The sequence below is a fragment of the Bufo bufo genome, chromosome 5 (genome assembly GCF_905171765.1).
Source record: "Bufo bufo chromosome 5, aBufBuf1.1, whole genome shotgun sequence".
NCBI classification, from domain to species: domain Eukaryota; kingdom Metazoa; phylum Chordata; class Amphibia; order Anura; family Bufonidae; genus Bufo; species Bufo bufo.
Window position 1 is genome coordinate 147,022,961 of NC_053393.1, and position 15,074 is coordinate 147,038,034.

The 15,074-nt window shown below is 44.0% G+C and overlaps 1 protein-coding gene across 2 annotated transcripts in view; it reads left to right on the top strand.

The window, feature by feature from the left end:
- The first annotated feature begins 290 nt into the window (after positions 1–290).
- LOC121002248 (desmocollin-3-like) overlaps positions 291–15,074 on the top strand; it is a 60,169-nt gene continuing 45,385 nt past the window's right edge. For both annotated transcript variants that reach the window (XM_040433621.1, XM_040433620.1), the window contains exons 1-4: positions 291–544; positions 8,724–8,808; positions 12,270–12,481; positions 13,352–13,471. In XM_040433621.1, the coding sequence (XP_040289555.1) occupies positions 482–544; positions 8,724–8,808; positions 12,270–12,481; positions 13,352–13,471 (480 nt within the window). In that variant the 5' untranslated portion in view covers positions 291–481. The remainder of the gene's footprint in view (positions 545–8,723; positions 8,809–12,269; positions 12,482–13,351; positions 13,472–15,074) is intronic.

The window sequence follows — 15,074 nt, forward strand, 5'->3', positions numbered from 1 at the left end:
AGCCGCCAGTGACCCCGGCCTCAGATAGGACAGCGCTCCTAGCCTTCAGCCTGCCCTATGGGATGAATAATGGAGGTGCTCTGTGGGGAGGCCTCAGGAATGCGGCCTCCTCCTGACTCACGGAAAGCCGGTGACACAAGGCGGAGGACTTTGCCCTCCCCAGGTGCACGACATGACTCGCTCCTCAGTCACAAGAGGGAGTCAGGAAAAAAAAAAAAGAAGTTTATTTATGAAACTGGAGCGAGGCCCCGCCCATCTGGGAGGTCACACCTCTATGGCTTCCACCAGGGAGGGGACACAGGTGTACAGAGTGTCCAGGGGAGACAGGGAGGCAGCAGGCTGAGTGCGCTGGAGGAGCCGCCTGGTAAAGCCACACACACTGGAAGACGTCTTCTCTGCTGCAGCGCCCCGGGCCCTTCGCTGCCCCGTCTTCTCCAGTAGGAGCTGATTAACCCCCTGCCCGCCGGCGCGCTCTAGGACCATGGGCTCCACAGCATCGTGTAGAGGATTGTTTATTACGGGCTGCTTCCTGGCACTGCTCCTGGTGAGTGCTTCCCCTTTAAGTGACCGGGCTCCTTTATTATTCCTCCTGTCAGTGGACATAGCTAGGGGTTCTGGAGAGGTTTGTGTCTCTGACCCGTGGGAATAGCTGCTGGATGGCGGGATCCTTCCCGATCTGCCACCTCTTCTAGGGTGTGTTCTGTCCTTCACATTAGTTATAGTAGTAAGTAATAGTAGAAGACTGGTGTAGCAGAGCTGGCCGGGTATGCGAAGTAATTCCACATGTTACACGTTTTACATACAGTTTTAAATATTAGGAATTATCTTATTATTTTAAATGACACAGATTAATATACATATTTATTACATATTCTTATGAATGACACCCTTTATTACATATTATAAATATACATACTATAAATGATTACATTATACAGCATGGCGTGTTCTTCATGAAGGGTTTGACAATTGACGGCCGGCCTCCCATGTTCTGCTGACCACCAGGCTAAACAGAAACCCAACCCCGGTGTATAGCAGAGCTGAATGTGTGATTTATCCCCTGGATGTGTCTGTATTACAAGTGCCTTTAAAATACAGTAAGACACATGTCAGTGTTTGATCAGTGATTCTGAGCCTGCAGAGAGATAAGGTTATACCGGAAAGATTCGCATCCGTTCTGTATTTTGGCCCTGCACTTGGTTTTGGGTCACAATCACTGATCAAACACTGACGTATGAAACGGCCTAATTCCCAGGTAAAACCACAGATCTTGACAAACCCGGCACTGCTACATCTGAACGTTCCCCGTGGATTTGTGAAAGCTTGTACAGGGTTTAGGCTCCATTCACACTTCCGTGGTGTGTTGCGGACCCGCAAATTGCGGATCCGCAACACGCCCGCCTGTCACCCCTATAGAAATACCTATTCTTGTCCACATCTGCTGCCCCATAGAAATGAATGGGTCCGCAATTCCGTTCCGCAAAATGTGGAACGAAATTGCGGATGTGTGAATGGCCCCTTAGTATTGTGACTTCCCGTCTGAGTATGTGTCATGTTTGCTTCTTGTATTCTAGGCAGAGGTTAATGTGTGCCAGGGCTTAACCCTATGTTTGCCGACTGGCTGAGGTTAAGAGATCCGTTACTGCTGGGAAGGAGTACGGTTACTATGTGCTTCTCTAAGATCCTTAGTGTGCGGTTTTATTTATTTTTTTATATATATTACTACTTTGATATAACAGTAATAGAAGGTCACGTATCGCTAGTCTCAGTTGTCTGGCCGGTTATAGGTGAAGGGTTCTCCGTTTTTTAGGTACAGATAGTGAGGGTTGTAATGGCAAGGCATCGAATAAGAGCTTCCTGGCGACACTGGTTCTAGTGCAAACAGTGGAGGAGACCCAATATACACCCGTTTCTGTGCTTCATGTTCTAGTCATCTTCCTATTGAAGACTTCTTGATACATGAGCTCCATTATGTATGTCTTGTAGACGGGTTCCTCAGGGACCACCTGCCGGCCATGTTTTCAGGACTTCCTTAGTATTGAGCAGGTGATCTAATTAGTGTCAGTGCATCAGGACTTACCTCAGGTATTCATTCTGCAGGATATTCTCAAATCATGACTGGTAGGTGGGTCCCGAGGACCGGAGGTGAGGAATACTGTCTTAGGCCTCACTCACACATCAGTGATTGGGAGCCAAAACCAGGAGTAGAGCCTCCACAGACATAAGGTGTAAGGGAATGATCTGTATCTGTTCCATGTTTAGAGCCGCACCTGGTTTTGGCTCAAAATCACTGATGGAAATCACGGACCAAACACTGATGTCTGAATGAGGCATTATAGGACATGTTCCACGCCTCAAGAGCTTCAGTTAGGACTTGTTACTAGGGCCTCTTGCACACGACCGTATGGCTTTTTTAGTATTTTGCGGAATGGAACAGCTGGCCCCTGATAGAACAGTACTGTCCTTGTCCGGACAATAATAGGACATGTTCTATCTTTGAACGGAAATACGGAAAGCATACGGAGTACCTTCCGTTTTTTTTGCGGATCCATTGAAATGAATAGTTCTGTATACGCTCCGTATATGGAACGCAAAAAACGGGAAAAAAAAAACTGTGTGCATGAGCCCTAATGCCTGCTGGAGATATAGTGAAGACCTTAAGGGTAGGTTCACATGGAGATTTTTGGAGCTGGTTTGAGGCAGGTTTTCCTTCAGGTTTTTCCAGTAGTGGATCCAGCCGGAAGGAGAAGTAAAAGCCCTTCCTCTATATTTCCAGTTCATTTGGAATCTTCTTCTGGTTTTGGCTGAAAAGACCTGAAGGGAAATCTGCCTCAAAACCTCCTCCAGAAATTCCGTGACCTTACTGTGAGTTGGTTTCCACTGAGTTTTTTTATACAGATTTTCCTGAAGGTTTTCAGCCAAAGCCAAAAATGAATCCTGCTGGAATAAGAAGTAGAGGTCCTCCTTTGATATTTCTGATTCCTTTTCCATCCACTTCTGGCTTTGGCTGAAAAACCTGGAGAAAACCTCCTAAAGACTCGGTGAGAACCTACACCAAGCCGGCCGTGTTCCTTCTGCTAAAGTTCTAGCTTCTGCATTTCTTGATCTTCCTTGTAGATCTATTCATATTGTGGTAGAAGAAGACACTACAGATGACAAGAGACTTTGGTCGAGCGTTATCTGATTTTTGTAAGGATGTCACCCTTCATTTTACATGTAACTAGTCATGGTATGTTGTGTATCTGTGTACATCTGAGGATCAGCTAAATGTACATATGGGGAATGAGAATTTCTGAAGCGAGCTTTACGTGGGCCTGCATTGTTGAATTTGGGGCGAGCTTTACGTGGGCCTGCATTGTTGAATTTGGGGCGAGCCTTACGTGGGCCTGCATTGTTGAATTTGGGGCGAGCTTTACGTGGGCCTGCATTGTTGAATTTGGGGCGAGCTTTACGTGGGCCTGCATTGTTGAATTTGGGGCGAGCTTTACGTGGGCCTGCATTGTTGAATTTGGGCGAGCTTTACGTGGGCCTGCATTGTTGAATTTGGGGAGAGCTTTACGTGGGCCTGCATTGTTGAATTTGGGGAGAGCTTTACGTGGGCCTGCATTGTTGAATTTGGGGAGAGCTTTACGTGGGCCTGCATTGTTGAATTTGGGGAGAGCTTTACGTGGGCCTGCATTGTTGAATTTGGGGAGAGCTTTACGTGGGCCTGCATTGTTGAATTTGGGGAGAGCTTTACGTGGGCCTGCATTGTTGAATTTGGGGAGAGCTTTACGTGGGCCTGCATTGTTGAATTTGGGGAGAGCTTTACGTGGGCCTGCATTGTTGAATTTGGGGAGAGCTTTACGTGGGCCTGCATTGTTGAATTTGGGGAGAGCTTTACGTGGGCCTGCATTGTTGAATTTGGGGAGAGCTTTACGTGGGCCTGCATTGTTGAATTTGGGGAGAGCTTTACGTGGGCCTGCATTGTTGAATTTGGGGAGAGCTTTACGTGGGCCTGCATTGTTGAATTTGGGGAGAGCTTTACGTGGGCCTGCATTGTTGAATTTGGGGAGAGCTTTACGTGGGCCTGCATTGTTGAATTTGGGGAGAGCTTTACGTGGGCCTGCATTGTTGAATTTGGGGAGAGCTTTACGTGGGCCTGCATTGTTGAATTTGGGGAGAGCTTTACGTGGGCCTGCATTGTTGAATTTGGGGAGAGCTTTACGTGGGCCTGCATTGTTGAATTTGGGGAGAGCTTTACGTGGGCCTGCATTGTTGAATTTGGGGCGAGATTTACGTGGGCCTGCATTGTTGAATTTGGTGCATCTTTGATTTTGTCTGAAGACGTTACTCCAGGTTTTCTTTACCACCTGCTCCCCCTGCTGGTGCTGGAGTGAACTTGCAACTTCCTAATTTCTTAAATCTGACCTACACCTTTTTATTGTTATCAGTACTGGATCGGGTAGTGTAATATCACAAAAAGTTGCAAATGTTTGCATGAAGAAGCTCAAAAAGTTGCAAAAGCCAAAATTCATCTCGAGGGTCACGTAGCAGGGTCATTCCTTTGAATCGGATCATAGAGCTAGAAGGTCTGACAGCTATGGCTTGTTCTGCTTAGTAGACAATATGGAGGTAAAGCGCCTTCCTTTGTACTGAACAGCCGAGCTGCAATCTTGTATTTTAATGCTGCAATGGTCGTCCAGCTTTCATGGTTATTAAGGAGGATCAAATACTCTTGTATATTAGGGAGTTTCCTGTACAGCAGTTGCCTAATCTACTTCTATTACCTTTTGTTGCTTCCTGAAAGAGAGGGATGATAGGGCCGGGTGGTGATGGGGGAGTCTCATTCTCCGCTGTTCTGTAGGCACCTGTTAAAAGCAGTTTGAGGCTTCAATTACATGCAAAAAATAAAAATGCCATTTTTATTCAGATAGATTTTTAGCATGATTTTTTGCAGACTATGAGAAGCCTGTGGGGAAACACGCCATACCCAGAGCATCTTGTGTTAAAAAGACAAAAACACTCGATAAATGCAAAAATACGAAAAAAAGAAAAATATCACAAACACAAAAAGCCTTGTTTGTAGTGGGTTTATTATTTCCCCATTGGATTTCAGCAAACTTTTGGTAAGTGTTTTTTTTTTTTTTTTGCAAAAAAAAAAAAAGAATAAAAAGCCAGGAACAATGTAATATTTTCATCAAAAACTTAACTCGGAGGGGAATTGGTTTCAGTGATAAAATGCCCCCATTAGTGTTCTGTCGTCTGAACCCACTGAACGCCAAGATTTGCCAATTTAGTTTTGTTTGCATTCTTTCTCTGCCCTCCCCATAGAATACACATACATGTTCAGCTAAGTGTATGGAGGAGTTTGGAGAGAGTTGTTGGCCAAACGATTAAGGCCTCATGCACACAACCAGTGCCCATATTGCAGCCTGCAAACAGCAGGTCTGCAATATACGGGCACCGGCCATTTGTGCACCACATCAAGGATGCGAACCAATTCACTTGAATGGGTCTGCGATCCGGAAGGTGCGGACTGGAGGCACGGGACCCCACGGAAGCACTCCGAAGTACGTGTCTCTGCACAGCAAAAAAAAAGTAGTGCATGCACTACTTTTTTTGTGGTGCGGACCATCAGATGTGGATCGCAGACACCATTCAAGTGAATGGGTCCTGCACCCATATACGTTGGCCCTATGGTCGGTTCCCGTGTATTGCGGACCACAACTTGCGGTCCGCAGCACGGGCCTGGCCGGAACAAGTTCATGAGCATGAACCCTAAGGCCTCTTTCACAAGGGTGTTGCAAGTGAGGGCTGGATGTGATGCAGGTGCGTGCGTTCAGGGAAAATCGAATTTCAGTCAGTTTTGACCGCAATTGCGTTCCGTTCAGTTTTTTTCATCGCGAGTTCAATGCGTTTTGAGTGAGAAAAAACTGAATTTGGTACCCAGACCCGAACCCGGACTTCTTCACTGAAGTTCGGGTTTGGTGTTCTGTAGATTTTATTATTTTCCCTTATAACATGGTTATAAGGGAAAACAATAGCATTCTGAATACAGAATGCTCAGTATAATGTCAATTGAGGGTTAAAAAAATAATAAAAACAAATCTCACCTCATCCACTTGATCGCGCAGCCGGGATCCTCTTCTTTGTTCTTCTTGAAGGACCTGCAAAAGAACCTTCGCTGACGTCATCATGCTTACCATGTGGTGAGCGCGGTGACGTCAGCGCAAGTCCTGCTGAATGAAGATAGAAGGACCTTCTATCTTCATTCAGCAGGACCTTCGCTGACATCACCGCGCTAACCATGATGACTTCAGCGAAGGTCCTTTTGCAGGTCCTTCAAGAAGAACAAAGAAGAGGATCCCGGCTGCGCGATCAAGTGGATGAGGTGAGATTTGTTTTTATTATTTTTTTTAACCCTCAATTGACATTATACTGAGCATTCTGTATTAAAGAATGCTATTATTTTCCATTAAAACCATGTTATAAGGGAAAATAATAAAGTAAATGGGATCCCGGGTCATACATCCCTCGTCTCCTTAGCAACCATGAGTGAAAATCATACCGCATCCGCACTTGCTTGCTGATGCTTGCGATTTTCACGCAGCCCCATTCACTTCTATGGGGCCTGCGTTGCGTGAAAAACACAGAATATAGAACATGCTGCGATTTTCACGCAACGCACAAGTGATGCGTTAAAAACATCGCTCATGTGAACAGCCCCAGTGAAATGAATGGGTCAGGATTCAGTGCGGGTGCAATGCGTTCACCTCACGCATTGCACGCGTGCGGAATACTCGTCCGTGTGAAAGGGGTCTAACTCTAGCAGCCAATTTAGGTGGCCATACACATTGGCCAGTCATTTCTATGGGAGTTTGGAGAAGAGCAGAGTAAGTATGCCTGCTGGGAGTTGTAGTTTCACAACAGCTGGAGTGCTGGAGGTTGCCTACCCCTGACCTAGACCCACCCACACATTTTAGTACATGTTGGCTTTTTCAGTTGTTCAAACCGTCTATACGTGTTCAATGACCTTGGACAAACAATATTTTTGGATATATTTAAAAGAACGTTTTCTCACCAAAAAATGGTTCATTGACCAGCATGGCCGACTCCTTTACAGAACATGATGGTTTTTTATTTGTGGGCTAAAACGATCCTTGGTTGTTAAAGGTCACCAAACGGATGGTCATTTTCATTCAAATCATCTGTTTTTATCAACTTTGCATTTTTGTGTTTGGCCAACTTTTACAGTTGCCCTCCATTGCCAATTTTTATAGACCTTAATGGAGACCGATTGAAAAATGTAGAAGACATGGAATGTGTTGGCACTACATAAAGAATAATACTGGCTGTTCTTGATCTTGAAATATATTACATAATAATTACTAATATCTTTAATCGGATGTCTTTAACTAGATGTTAAGGAACTAAAACTAGACCTTCTTTAGGTTCTCTGTGTTGAATAATGGTCACCAAGTGCGGAGGACCTCAATGTTAATTTCGAGGGCTTGTGGTGGCAGGGGTGTTTGTATTTGGTGTAGACCTGGTGCAGAATAGAAGGCGAGACCACAGAAGCCTTTTTCTCTTGTTTTATGAAAGTGTCTTAAAGGGAACCTGTCACCAGGATTTTGTGTATAGAGCTGAGGACATGGGTTGCTAGATGGCCACTAGCACATCCGCAATATCCAGTCCCCATAGCTCTGTGTGCTTTTATTGTGTAAAAAAAACCCGACTTGATACATATGCAAATTAACATAAAAGAGTCATATCTTACTTGTGTGACCAGAGAAGAGTCATATTTCCAAGCTCTGACTCATCTCAGGTTAATTTGCATATGTATCAAATTAGTTTTTTTTAAACAATAAAAGCACACAGAGCTATGGGGACTGGGTATTGCGGATGTGCTAGCGGCAATCTAGCAACCCATCTCCTTAGCTCTATACCCAAAATCCCGGTGACAGGTTCCCTTTAAGAAATAGATTGAGAAACGCTGAATGCTCTGAAGAACCTATTGAGTTGTGTGCTCCTTTGTTCCATGAATAGGTAGTAAAGCGAGCTGTTCCTGTAAGACGGGGAAATGCTGATTTACTACTTCTCATGACCCCTAACATAGGTTAATGCAGGAATACAAGCACTCGGTCACAGGAATGTGGGGGGTGGGCGCTTGGGAAAGCAGAATGGCAAGAAGATTAGTTTGTGATAAAATAGCTTTATTGCCCTCCCCATTTCTTTTGGAGGAGTTTAAGATTTATAGGATATTCTAAATGATTTGAACAACAGTAGCAGGTTTAATATATTCTGATAAAGACAATGACGTAATACAAAATCCTTAGTGCCCCTGACATTTTATGGGGGACAGCATGAAACAGCACATTACTTGTATGTACGGATTATCCACAATGAATGCCTTCCCATAATCCGCTGATATTATATGTCGTATATTCAGTAAAAGCGTTGGGCAAGATCTGTGTAGTCACAATAAAAAAAAGAGACAAAGGCGGAAGCGAAACGGCTCTTTGGCAAAACAACAATGAAAACTGATCTTTATGGGCAAGGTTACCTTTTCAAACTGGTGGAAGTCGTATGATACTTAGTAGTGCACAGAAAAAGTGCTAGCGAGGCAGGAATAAGTACCGTAGGTATGTTATTCTAGGCATATTATCATTATTTTTATTATGTGTTACTGTTATCATGACTAATACACATTGTTTATTAGATTATTATTATTTTTATTTTAGCCATTGCTCGTCTTGGGAAAGCCATGCCACAAACTGAAGTTCACAGTACCACCTGTTATCCAATCAGGAGCTGTAGTTGGCCAAGGTGAGTGGTTTTCTGCCCTTCAGTCTATTCCAATACATTTAGTGATGGTCTACTGCTACCTCCCACGTGTGGTTTCATTTACAGGGGCATTCTTAGCTCAGCCTTTCATAGCCAAGATGGAATAACCACAGTAAGCACTGGCTGAGGGTGGCCACAGTTATGGAATCATCTGAGAGTCCAGCACCCAGTCGTTTCATTAAGAGGTCCATTCACACGTCCGTAGTTCTGGGTCTGCATCTGTTCCAGAATCCCGCAAAACAAATAGAGCATGTCCTATTCGTGTCCGCGGACAAGGCATTTCTATCATAGGGCCGGTCATGGGTGGGCAGCAAAATGTGTTAATGGAACCTTTCTCTTTTAGCAGTCAATGAATGCTACTCTGTTTCTGGTAACTTGAGACTTAGGGCTCGTTGTTTTTGCGTGTCCATTCCATTATTTTGCGGCCCATATGTGGAACCAGTCACTTCAATGGGGTCGCAAAAAAATGAAAATTACTCCATGTGCATTCATGCCGTTCTGCAAAAAAAATAAAATAGAACAAGGATAGAACTGTTCTATTAGGGGGGCGGACGTTCCGTTCTGCGGAATGCATACGGCCGGTATCCATGTTTTGCGGATCTTTAATTTGTGGACCGCAAAACATCCAATGGTTGTGTGCATGGGCTGTTACGGGAACAGCAAAGTTTGCGTTGGTGCACTGTGTAGTGCATATTCACTGCTATTGGAAGTAATGAAAACAGCAGACTGCCAGCCAGGGGAGGCGGACTTATGGAAATGAACAAGTTGCTGCTACTTTAAGACCTTAAAGGGGCTATCTGGTCCCATAATTATTTTTTTTTTAATCTGAATGCAGTACCCCAAACATTGTGTATTCTGCCCCAAATCCCTATTTTTCGCATCGGCAGTTTCCTTCCCCTGTTCTCTGCAACAGCTGCTCTGGACAGGATGTTTACATGCAGAACTTCCTGTTTTCATCTGCTTCCTGCTGGGTTCACAAACCCTGAGAAACATTACTCAGCAAAGTATCCTTGGTTTACAGTACTAGGCAAACCCAGCAGGAAGCTAAAGAAAACAGGAAGTTCTTCATGTAAACATCCGTCCCAGAAGCAGTGATGCTGGGAACAGGTAAAGTGCTAACATCTAAAACAGGTATTTGTGGTAGAATTAAGCAGTGTTTGGAGCACTAAATGCAAATTAAAATAATTATGAGCCTGGAGAAGCCCTTTAATGAATTGCTCTTTCTTTTATGATTATGGGATAGGATGCAGCAAAAATACACTGGGATGCAGCAGAAATACAGTGATGCATTTAGGGTGCCGGTACACGGCGTGTTCTGGCCGGAGGATATGCATGTGGATGACTGCTTATCGCCGGGCTTCATCATACTTGCTATTTCAAGTAATATGTGGATCCTGCAGGCGGGGCCACACCAGACCGTGTAGTTGTTCATCTGAACATACTCATGATGTTTGATACATTTAGGGGTTGTCTCACTTCAGTAAGTGGCATTTATCATGTAGAGAAAGTTAATACAAGCCACTTACTAATGTATTGTTATTATCCATGTTGCTTCCTTTGCTGGGTGGATTAATTTTTCCATCACATTATACACTGCTCGTTTCCATGGTTATGACCACCCTGCAATCCAGCATCGGTGGCCGTGCTTGCACAATATAGGAAAAAGAACTAGCCTATGTGCGCTGCCATGGTCCTGGCCACCATAGAGGCTGACGCTTTTTCCTACGGTGTGCAAGCACGACCACCACTGATGGACTGCAGGGTGGTCTGTAACCATGGAAACGAGCAGTGTATAATGTGATAGAAAAATGAATCCAGCCAGCAAAGGAGGGAATATGGATAATAACAATACATTAGTAAGTGCCTTGTAGTAACTTTCTCTACATGATAAATGCCACTTGCTGCAGTGAGACAACCCCTTTAAGCTTAACCAATCAGCTTTCTATGTTGGTGAATTTTGCTAGTTATGAGCAGATTTTATGCCCATTTAAAAGGACCCAATTGGTGGTGTCTATACATTTATATGACATTATGAAGTACTGCTAACGTCCAAAACCAGGATTGTATAGTAAATACTACAAACCAATGATAACCCAAACAGCATGATCTTCAAATAAACCTTCCCTTGTTACGAAACATTTTAAAAGGAATTACCAGTGCTTGTACCAGGAAAGAGCAACTGGTGTTCTGGTTACAATAAGTTATCCCCTATGACAAGGACAGGAGATAACAGATTGGTGAGGGTCCTTCTGCTGGGACCCCCACCGATTGCAAGAACAGGGTTTCCGTACCCCGTGCTGCCGCTGTATTAATTTCTATGGGAATTCCAGAGATAGCCGAGGGCTGTACTCGACTATCTGTGGAAAACCGATAGAAATGAATGGAGCGGCTTTGCGCGTGTCCGATCAGCCACTCTATTGATTTCGGGGGTTTTGGCTGCAGGGGGTAAGCGGCCCCCGTTTTTGTGATTGGTGGGAATCCCGGCAGTAGGACCCCCACTGATCTAATAGTTATCCTCTTTCCTGTGGATATACCCCTTTTAATATAGTTGCTAATTTCCAAACCACTTTGAGCATTGAGGGTTGTTTCATCTGGTTTAGGCCTCTTTCACACTACCGTATGGCTATTTCAGTGTTTTGCAGTCCGTTTTTCACGGTTCCGTTGTTCCGTTTTATTGTTTGTTGTGTTTCCGTTTGGCATATACAGTATACAGTAATTACATAGAAAAAATTGGGCTGGGCATAACATTTTTAATAGATGGTTCCGCAAAAACGGAACTGATACGGATGCATTTCCGTATGTGTTCCGCTTTTTTTGCGGACCCATTGACTTGAATGGAGCCACGGAACGTGATTTGTGGGCAATAATAGGACATGTTGTATCTTTCAACGGAACAGAAAAACGGAAATACGGAAACGGAATGCATACGGAGTACATACGGAGTTTTTTTTTTTTTGCGGACCCATTGACTTGAATGGAGCCACGGAACGTGATTTGTGGGCAATAATAGGACATGTTGTATCTTTCAACGGAACAGAAAAACGGAAATACGGAAACGGAATGCATACGGAGTACATACGGAGTTTTTTTTTTTTGCGGAACCATTGAAACAAATGGTTCCGTATACGGACCGTATATGGAACGCAAAAAACGGCCCGCAAAACGGAAAAAAAAAATGGTAGTGTGAAAAAGGCCTAAGGGTAACGCCAATTCTCTCAATGTAATATGAAGCCCATGCCCCCACCTTTTATATCAAGTTGTCACAATTCTAGTGACACATGCCAACCAAACATGGATCTCTCATAGCAAAATAACTAATATGGATGTCGATTACTAGGTGAACTTTATATGATAGTGCTTTATTTATTTACCTTTTGAAGCCCTTTAAGTCTTTTGTATGTAGAGGTCCTCTCTTCTAATTCTGGCTGTTTTTTATTCACTAGTAAACTTGAAATCCTGTATGTATCCCGATTACGTTCTCGGAGAAACAAACAGTCCTGATTTTATTGTTAAAAAGGAGGATTCCCATTATGTCATATATTCTACCAAGAAAATTACAATGCCCGATCATGCCTTGTCATTTGGGATTATTCTGAAGGATAAAGTTTTCTTGACTGAGAAGATTATTCACGTTAAACTTGTATCTGAAGCAAAGGTAATTTTCACTATTTTCTGCCATTTACATTTTGAACTTGCATGGCAAGTAGTGGCAGCGTCTTGGGTTGTTCCTAGAAATGCCCTCAGATGCTGTAATCTGGTGTTGTTAAAAGGTGGCGGTGATCCATAGGCGCCCAAATGCAACATTACAATATCTTTGTATTAAAGCAGTGTGCACACTTTCTATGATCTGATCTACTTGTCATTAAAAGGGTTTTCTGAGATTAATTTTTTAATATTTTTTTTAACCGATAACCGAACCTCGGGATAGGTAATCCGTATCAGATTGGTGGGGTTCTGACATCCGGGACCCCCTGCCGATCAGCTGTTTGGGAAGGCATTGGGGCTTACACAAAGCTGTACATTGTATAGCGGCTCTGATTGGTATCGCAGCTCAGCCCCATTCTCTTCAATAGGGCTGAGCTGCACCTAGGCAAAGGTGGAGAAGGCCACAACGCTACTGCAGGCACTGATTGGCGGGGGTCCTGGGTGTCAGACCTCCACCGATCAGATACTGATGACCTATCCTGAGGATAGGTCCATCAGTTAAATAATCCCGGAATGATTTCTTGGCTCATTGCAATGAAATGTTGGGAATGTAGTGCCAAGAACAGTCTCTACAGAATATTTAGATCACTCATACAGCCAAGTTCGATAACCTTATACTAGAAAACTGCCATCTAATCTACTCCATATTGTTTATAGAAAGTACCTCTGAATTGGAGACAGCCATGCCGACTAACACAGAAAAAGTGCTTAGGGAATTTTCTTTAAATTTGTGTGTAGCTAATGTATAAAAGTACATGTAAAACATAATTATTATTTTTTATTGTGTGCTGTTTGTTAATGTGTGTTCTGCTTTTTTCAGGCTGGCAAAACCAGGCATGTCAGAGAACTACTATTAAAGCGTACAAAAAGAAGATGGGCCCCTATACCCTTTTCAATCATGGAGAACTACGCAGGAAAATATCCATATTTGGTTGAAAAGGTACAGTCTACACAGCTATGAACATACACATGTTAGGGTACTTTCACACTTGCGATTTCTTTTCTACGGTGGGGCTCGATACTGGAAAAGAACTGATCAGTTTTATTCTAATGCATTCTGAATGGAGAGCAATCTGTTCAGGATGCATCAGGATGTCTTCAGTTCAGTCTTTTTGACTTTTCAGGACGGAGATAATACCGTAGCATGCTGCGGTTTTACCTCCGTCCAATATTCCGGAACACTTGCCTGAATGCCAGATCCGGCATTTATTTCCATAGGAATGTATTAGTGCCGGATCCGGCATTCAAATTGCCACATTGACGGATCCGGTATTCCGGTCTGAGCATGCGCAGACCTTTAAAAATGTGAAAAAATAAATACCGGATCCGTTTTGCTGGATGACACCGGAAAAACGGATCCAGTATTGCAATGCATTTTTCTGACAAACTGTATGCAAACGCATGTCATTTTTTCTGACTGAGGCTACTTTCACACTAGCGGCACGGACCTCCGGCATGCTGTTCCGGCGGGTGAACAGCCTGCCGGATCTGTCCTGCCGCTAGTGACTGTGTGCCTCCGGACTGCTGCTCCGTCCCCATTGACTGTAATAGGGGAGTTCTGGTGAGGCACGGAAAAAGGCTGCCGGAATCAAACTACGCAAGTGTGAAAGTAGCCTTAGAAGCTCCATTTTCCTGATGAATGGATGTTTGGCTTTGCCTGCTAACATTTCCTTACTTTTGAGTTCACCAAATCTTCTTGAAAAGCTTTGCAGTTCAGTACCAGTGTTAATAAACCCATGTAGACACCTAAGGACTTTTTCACTCGAGCGAGTTTTCCATCCAGATGCGATCTGTGTTGTGCATGCATAGCATCCGTACGGAATTCTGACCCATTCATTTTAAAGGGTCTGTGTATGTTTTTCATGCATGAGGAAAAATCGCAGCATGATCTGTACTGTGCGTTCTTCATGCAGCCCTGGCTCCATAGAGGTGAATGGGGCTTGTGTGAAAAACGGAAGGCATCCGGAAGCAATGTGTTTTTTCACTGATGGTTGTTATGAGATGTAGATTATTGTTCTCCAGTTTTTCTTCACGCGGAGACAGAAAAAACGCACACATCGCAGAAATCAAAACAGATCCTGACCCCATCCGTATCACTTGTGTGAAAGAGGCCTTACCTCTACCTGACTGCTCTGCTATCTCTGCAGCCTCTGGGCCAGGTGTGGTGATGTTTAGGCTAAGTGCAGAGGTTGCAGAGAGCGCTGAGCCTCTAGGTGTAATGGCAACCCCCTTATTGCTCCTAGAGGCTCATTTTCATATATTAAAACATAATTTTTCTCATCAACGTGGACACATGAACATGGGACTAAAGCCTCATGTACACGTCCGTGAAACACGGACCGTGTGATACCGGCCTGGATTTATTCTGAGTGCAGGAGCGCACGGCGTCATTGGTTGCTAGGACGCCGTGCGCTTCCTGCTGCCGCCGCAGTACGGTGATACACTATAGTGCCCAAGGCACACAGTGACCATTTATTATCATCATTTATCTTCCTATGGAGGGAAATTGGAGAAGTGCCACAGTTCTAAATGCAACCTATATC